We start from the raw sequence: 8837 nt of genomic DNA on the forward strand, positions 1-8837 counted from the left end.
GGTTGTAATAGTAGTGTTTAGAGATGAAGATCGTGAATGTTTTGAGCAATTCATGAAATAAAGCGTAGTGTATATATGGTTGGCAAATCAACTCTTTTGGTATTCGTTAAGAAAAGAAAATTAAATTATAGTCCAAAGTGCATATAGTACTACAAACATATCATCAATTTCAAAGATGACATCTTGACCAATTTAATTAAATATTTCCAATCCTATTAGATTTTTTTTTCATATTTGAATTTTTTTACTAGCAGTTAGACACTTTTTTTGTAGTTTAAAATAAGTGATTTATTTTAATGTCTAAGAGAGTTGTTGAAACCTATTTTCATATTTATTCTTGTTTTAAAAATATTTCTTTTTTTCTTAAAGTCCTTGCCAAATCAAACTTAGATTATATGAAGTGGTACAAAGAAAGTAATAAAAATACCTTTTAATATTTGTGGTGAAATATTTTCTGACATATCATATCTAATATTCCTTTCATATCACAAATAATGATCTGGTTTGACTTGACATAAAATTTGAAAGTATAAAAAAGACTTTTATATATTATGATTCTAAATTAAAGTTAAATTAAATTTACAAACAAAAAAAATCATTGTTTTTTTAAGGAGTAATTCACTTACTATATGGACCACAGGGAGTATTAAAAGTATCTATATTCGCGCAAACAAATTGTAAGATGACAGCTATTACTAAGAGGAGTCAAAACAGTATTTGTGGCTACCATGTTCGAAATTTACAAATTCATGACATAATCGACTGACATCAGCATTTCATCCATAAAAGAAAATACTTTCATGATATGGACATTTGGTACACAATATTGCCCTAATTTTCCTCCCTTCTCGGATTTATATGAAAAAAACCAAACTGATTATGTTGTTATAGTGATAGAGTCGAAAATTTAATGAAGAATGTTCAGTATTTATTAATAGGTTTTCTCTTTTAAAAATGAATACACCAAAAATTTTAAAATAAGATTACACATTATTTATATTTTACTTGTTCTTAAAGAATGGATGTAGTAGAAATTTTTTGAAATCAAAACTACTTATGAATATTAGTAATTGACTTGTTAATGAATGGATACACCCAAATTTTAAAATCAGAATAAGTAATTTTTAGCTCTAATAAGAATTTATTTAATTGAATATAAAATAAGTAGACGGAGCGAAAAAAGAAAGGAGAAAGAGAGTTTAGTCCAGATAGAAATCATTTTAGGCTTTAAGTCACCGGCCTTTGACAACAACACAACAATAATAACAGTGAGTAGGAGAGTACTTGACAAGGTTGATTGGGATTTTTCACATATAAAACTAATTATTTGCATAAAAATTTTGAATTTATAAATCAAATCAAAATAATAAAATTCGGATTCTTTCGGGTTCTTCAACCTCGAGTTGGTTCGGATTTTTCAAATACCAAATCAAACCATTGTGTCAAATTTTTAAATTTATAAATCAAACCAAATAATAAACCATGAATTTTTTCAGATTTTTGAATTTTTTCAATAAAGTTTGCATACAAATATATTATTAATTTGTGCTTCAAATATTTTTTTAGTCCAACCAAAATACAATTATGTAAGGTGTTTTTTAAGAAAATACAAAATATGAGATGAGCATTGATGACACAAAATATTCAATTAAAAATAATAATGAAATCATCATATAAAATAAATATTGTAAAATCATAATGAAAATGATCATAATTTAAAAGTACTAAATCATGCTACAATAAGTTTAGTAAGTATCAGTTACATTACTAAATATTTAAGAAAAATTAAAATTAGATTATGTATTTTAATTGTCTAAATCAATGTAAAACTAAAGAATAAATATTCAATATTATTGTCATTCTTAGTATTGAACTGATTTTCTTTTTGCATTAGTATTAATTTGATTTGATTTAAGATTTATTATAATTATCAATATCTATGAACTATAATGTTTATTGGATCATTCTGAATTCTAAGTTTTAAACTTGAAATAATATATTAAAAGATAAAAACTATGAAATAGTATAAGAAATATTTTAAAATGATATCAAAGTAAGTACTTTTATGTATAAGATAAAATTTTAAAATTACATATATAATGTCGAGTTGGTTTGGTTTCGGTTTATTTTTTTTTTAGTTAAAACCAAACCAACTTAAATATAGTCGGATTTTTTTTTTCAATATCGAAACAAGTTAAACCAAATCACTAATCAGATTTTTTTTCAATTTGACTCGATTTACTTTGGTTCGAGTCTCGTTTCGATTTTGTACATGTGAGCTATATATGGCTACACTATTGAGTGCAAAATTTGAGTTCTATTCCCTAAAGCATGTTGTTTGATAAATTGCACATAATTATTTTGTCTACGTAAATAGTGTTGCAAACTAAAAGTCAAGCACTACTATACTTTTAAAATCATTGTTCACGCACCTTCTTATGTGTCCATTCACTTAACTAACTTTATTTAGGTATGAAATTAATCATTTCGAATAAAATGTAGAAACATACGAAATCGTTCGGTTTGCAACAAAATCAGCCAAACATTGTAACTTTGTCGTATTATTCAAGGATAGTAGTGCAGTTTCTTTTTCTTTTTGGCTAAACTAGATATTATATTAATAATTAATATGCGTCATTACATTTTTTGGAAGGGGCAATACTACTATCACAATTATACAAAGCAATTCCCCTTAAAAGTTACTTATAAGTTCCTTTACAAGCAAGGAGAATTCTTTAGTTTTCAAAGGATCAATAATCTCCGAGCCATGATAAAATCCTTGAGTGAAACTACCCTCTACTTGAACGCCCAATTCTTTCAACACCTTTACTAGGTCAACTTGGCGGTCAATTAAAGGATCACCATCACAGCCAGTCACCAACATCTTCCATCCTAATAATTTTACTTGATCCAATAAGTTTGGTTTTGATTCAATCCCCACCATTGGATTTGAATACTCATGATCGCGATCAGCACCTTCAGGCAATCCTAGGTCCCACATGATATCACTTATAATTGGGGGTAACACCTTGTCATTAGCCAATCTTACTTCTGATTGTGTCCTCTTGTTCCCACCAAAGAAAGGTTGATTCAATATCAACCCCTTGATTTCCAAAGGCTTGAGGTTGTCCCAACTCTTCGCAGCGCGTAGGCCCACGTGGTACACCACGTTGCCTCCAGCACTCGTGCCCATTAGGAAACATTTGGCGAAATCAGCGTGGTTAGATAATAGTTCGTCGGGTTTGGTCTTGATCCAATGCAATGCTTCCATGCAATCGTCGTATGCTGCTGGAAGTCTATGCTCGGGGGCTTGACGATACTCAATTGACACAACAACTGCTGGAATTTCACTAGCAATTGATGCGTAAAATCTTTAAAAGCTAGGTGAATCTACAGTTGCTACTATGAATCCTCCTCCGTGAAAATAGATCACGAGAGGAAGTTTAGGAGTACTGGTGGTGGAATGGAGAAGTTCACGAGGGAGGATAATACGTGCCCATGTGTTCTTTGAGGAGTTAATGGAAATATCTTTGGTGAAGACTAGATGGGAAAGATCATTAGATGTGTCTACCGGGACAGGAGGTTCATGTAGACGTGTGATGGAACCATCAGAATTATGAACCATGCCCAAATAGCCATAGGGATCAACGTTTGGATCTATTGGCATAGTTTCATTGTTTTGATTAGACATGGTTGTAATAGTAGTGTTTAGAGATGAAGATTGTGAATGTTATGAGCAATTCATGAAATAAAGTATAGTGTATATATATATGGTTGGCAAGTCAACTCTTTGGTATTGGTTAAGAAAAGATAATTAAAATATAGAACAAAGTCCCTATAGAAATACAAACATATCATCAATTTCAAAGATGACAGCTTGACCAATTTAATTAAATATTTCCAATCCTTTTAGGCTATTTCACAGTTCAAAATTTTATACTAGCTTTGACACTTCTTTATAGTTCAAAATAAGTAAACTTTTTAAAGTTAAAAAGAGAATTGTTGAAACATTTTTTCATATTTATTCTTGTTTTAAAAATCCTTCCTTTGTTATTTCTTTAAGTCGTTGCCAAATCAAACAAATATATAAAGTGAAATGAAAAAAAATAGTAAAAATATTTTTAAATATTTGTGGTGAAATATTTTCCAACGTATCGTATCTAATAATTCACTTAATATAAGGGAGTATTAAAAGTATCTATTTCGTGCAAACAAATTGTGAGATGACATCTATTACTAAGAATAGTGGCTGAGCTGCCATGTTTGAATCTTACAAATTCATGACATAATGGACTGCATCAGCATTTCATCCATGAAAGAAAATATTCTCATGATATAGACATTTGGTACACAATATCTCCCTTCTCGATTTTACTTTTAAAAAAACAAGTAAAAGTCGTAGTTTTTTATTGATGTCAAGTTAAGGGTCATAATTATGTATAGAGGTGTATATGACCGGATTGACTCGGGTTTTTCAAATATCAAATCAAACCATTTGTGTATTTTTGAAGTTATAAACCAAACGAATAATACTCAGGTTTTTCTGAGTTTTTCAATAAAGTATTCATACAAACAGATAATTTACTTGTACTTCAAATATTTCTTTAGTCCTACCAAAATGCAACTATCTAAGTTATTTCTCAAGAAAATAACAAAAAATATGATATGATTAATGACACTAAAATATCCAACAAAAATTAGTAATAAAATCGAGTAAAACAAATATTGTAAATTAATAAGTTATAGTAAAACTGATCATAATTTAAAGTACTAAATCATGCTAAAATAAGTTTAGTATGTATTAGTTACATGACTAAATATTAAAAGAAAATAAAATTAGGTCATGTATTTTAATTGTCTAAATCTATGTAAACCTAAAAATAAATATTCAATATTATTGTCATTCTTAGTGTTGAACTGATTTTCTTTTTGGATTAGTATTAGTTTGAAATTTATTAAAATTTTATTATAATTATCAACATGTATGAACTGTAATCTTTATTAGATCGTTAAGAATTCTGACTTCCAAATATGAAATAAATGTATTAAAAGATAAAAACTATGAAAAAGTATAAGTGATATTCAAAAATTATATCAAAGTAAATACTTTTACGTATAAAATAAAATTTTAAAATTATATATATAATGTCGGGTTGGTTTGGTCTCGGGTTGGTTTTTCATAGTTGAAACCAAACCAACCCAAATATTGTCGGGTTTTTTTTCAACACCAAACCACTAGCCGGATTTTTTTTCGGTTTGATTCGATTTGCGATTTGGATCGGTTTTCGGTTCAATTTTTTACACCCCTAATTATGTATTATGTCTTTGAAGTATTAATTGACTAACACCGATCAAGATAATCTTTTTGTTATCAAATATTTTTTTAAGATTAAGAAGTTATGTTCTGAGGTATTTTAATAGGAAATTCGAATGAGCTTATCTCTAAACAAGAAGGAGAAGAATTTTCATTCATGATTCATAACCTGAATATATTCTATATATGACATCGATTTATGAATGTGTTCAACAACCATCCTTGGAGAAATTTGAAAATGTTCTATCATCAGGGATTACTATCCAAGTGTATTAGCCAAAAAAGGGAGGAAAATTCTCTTGTAACAAACAGAGAGATATGTCACACTTTCTGTTGGGAATTAAACACACAACACACACAAATAATCTAGAGAAAAGAGAAACGGAACACAAACGGGACACACAAGAATTTAACGTGGTTCGGTTTCCCTACTCCACGACTGTAACAGGTGGATTTTTATTTCACTTGTGCTACCATTTTGAATTACAAATACAAGGATCATATTTATAGGAAAACCAAATAGTTAACCTAGGGTTTCAGTAATGGGTCGGGCCGGCTCACAAGCCTCCACAAAGCCCAACACTTTCAATCCTCATATAGGTCAAGCTCACTTAGAAAGAATGAAGAATCTTCTAATAATCCTCTCAAACGTCATCATTGTGATAGAATATCACATACAAAAAGATATTTTCCAAACCAAGAAAAGCAATATGACTTAAACTAAGAAAACTGTCAAAATTAAGAAGAAGACTTGAAAAATGCTTTATAGTTGAAACTCGAGGTATAAATGTTATAACTTTTGTGCGTGAGTGAAGCAATGCACCAATTTTATCAACAAGAAGCAAATAATTCTTTTTGACGATGTTTATACATGTGACATGGTAACTACTATCGAGGAAATCAAATATCATCAACAAGAAGCAAGAAAAATTTAAAATGTTCTGACTTGTGATGTGGTGATTGCTATAAAGAAAATTAAGGTGTAAATCCTGAATCTGAGATAAAAGTCAAACAAGAAAAATTGTTGGTGCTTTTTTTAAAAGAAATTGGGCAGCACAAAATGATTGAAAATACTCTGAGGATTGAAATGGCTTTCAAATATTTTTATTAAGCATTGAGGGACTTTGTATAGGCAACATAAAATACATAATCTGCATAATTTAAAATTTAAACAACCTAAAATATGTCAACAACATAAAAAATTAACTAAAATTCAAAATTTAAATTTATTCAAGTTAAACAACTTATTTTGCTTAAAGTTACTGCAGTAACTACAAGCAAACTTCAACACTCCTCATTTGCTTTAGTTACTGCAATTGAAAAATATGTTCCTCCTCAATTTTTGCTTTGATAGTTGATGCTGGAATTTTTCTTCTTTTGATTTTGTTCTTCAAAAACACGTGCGATGACATTGTCTTGTGTAGAAGTTTTTTTGAAATTGGCTTAGTCTGAACTTTTGTATAATTTGTAGAGAGACTGTTGATATCACATATCACATATGTTTCAAAATATGATTTTATTCACACAGACCCAATTTGATAGTTTTCATCTGTGAAAATTTGTGGGGCATTTAAGAGAGAATGTTGAAGAAGAAGGAAACTGACGATTGAAACATGTCAAAGGAACAGGTCCAACGCAGTTGAGTGACGTGTCTGCAGCAAGTGTTGATGAAGAAGGAAACTGAAGATTGGAACATGTCGAAGGAACAGGTCAAACGAAGCTGACGAACAAGTTTACACACTGCTGTAGAATTAAAGTCGCACTAGGATTAAACTACCTATGTTAATTAGGATTATATTTCATCTATAATTATATTATGATTAGGATTATATTACGACTAGGATTACTATTAGAATTATAGTATAATTAGAATTTATATTATTTATAATTGTATTATTATTATTATTATTATTATTATTATTATTATTATTATTATTATTATTATTATTATTATAGTAGTAGTAGTAATATGTATTGTAATAGGAATCTAAGTATAGTTAACTTAGGACTTTACAATTCTCTCCTACATAAGGAGTATGTACTTAACATTATTATTTATCAATACTACAAATATTGATCAACATATCAATAATATCAATATATCAATACTGATCAAGCTATCAATATATCAATACATCAATTAATCAATATAATCCTTGATTTCTCTACGTGAGATTTCTAAGAGACTACTGCTTCTGTGTGTTGAAAAATGCACGCATCGAAAAGGTAGCCCTGATGGTTTAAAATGAATAGCCATGACGGGTTGAAAAGGTAGCCCTTATGGGTTAAAATGTATGGTAATTCTTTGAAAGATTTCACAGATCTCTTAAGATCAATGAAGCTCTTGATACCACTGTTGGTGTCTTTTTAAAAGAAATGTGGTAGCACAAAATGATTGAAAATGTCTCTCAAAATTTAAATTACTTTCAATAGCTTTCAAATATTCTGATTAAGCATTGAGAGGCTTTAGATAGACAACATAAAATACATAATCTACATAATTTAAAATTTAAACAACCTAAAATATCTCAACAATCTAAACAAACTAACTAAAATTCAAAATTTAAAATTTATTCAAACTAAATAATTTATTTTGCTAAAAGTTACTGCAGTAACTAAAAGCAAACTTCAACAAAAATGTTGAAGTAGATTCAAAGAGATACATATCAATGATATGATCATCTTGGAAAAAGCATTGAGGGAGATGGATTGAAAATTGAAGTCTTTGGTCAATCATTTGATATATCAAGGTCAATTACTGGTTTAGAGCAAACACTGGAAGTAAATGGAGAAGTTGGTGACGCTGATCTTGAAGGCCAAATATCAAGAGAAGAGACAAAAGGCATAATTTTTGGCAGCTCTGAATATGATAAAAAGGTTAATAAAGAGCTAGAAAATAAAGAAAAATTGGTTGTGAATCTTATGATGTTGAGGCTTCACAGAAAATTGTTTATCAGATTGTCATCAAATTAAATGGGAAGGCTTTAACGGATGAAAACTCCTTGAGTTATAAAGTTGTATTAGAAGGAGCTAGCATGTTCTGAATTCATGAACACATGAGATCCAAACTTTCTCATCATAGATATTTCTCCATATAGTTCTACTGTCAGGTAGCTAAGAGAAGTGAAAAGTCTAGAAACTCAACAATGAGATATTCACATGGATCATTCGATAATGAAAATCCTCATCATTTGAAGAAGCCAAGGAAGTTAGGAAGAAATTGTTGAGAATTTCACCAAGGTGCGGTTTAAAGCTTTATTTGAGTTCTTCCAAGAAGCTGTTGGAAAATAGCATACACAGCGGAAGCATTCCAGAATCATACATCTTGCATGAACATAAATAACAATCACAAATAGTTATCACATACAAAGTATGCTGAAAATTAACTCAGGATTACCTCTTGAAGCGTGTGCAGATATCTTGAAGTAAATCCAACTCCAGTTCTATAGTCTTCTACAGTGATCCCAATCAACAATTGAACTCTCTCAATACTTGGGTGGGCAAGTATTGTATAGAATTCTCT

At 29.3% G+C, this 8837-nt stretch overlaps 1 protein-coding gene across 1 annotated transcript; it reads right to left on the bottom strand.

Annotated features, from left to right (window-relative positions):
• Positions 1-2569: 2569 nt before the first annotated feature.
• LOC107025450 (probable carboxylesterase 120) lies at positions 2570-3821 on the bottom strand. The gene is given in 1 exon segment (XM_027918314.1): positions 2570-3821. A coding segment is annotated over 1 exon segment (999 nt). The 5' UTR covers positions 3692-3821; the 3' UTR covers positions 2570-2692.
• Between the last annotated feature and the right edge of the window lie 5016 nt (positions 3822-8837).

This window comes from Solanum pennellii, chromosome 7, assembly GCF_001406875.1.
Source record: "Solanum pennellii chromosome 7, SPENNV200".
In the NCBI taxonomy this organism is placed as follows: domain Eukaryota; kingdom Viridiplantae; phylum Streptophyta; class Magnoliopsida; order Solanales; family Solanaceae; genus Solanum; species Solanum pennellii.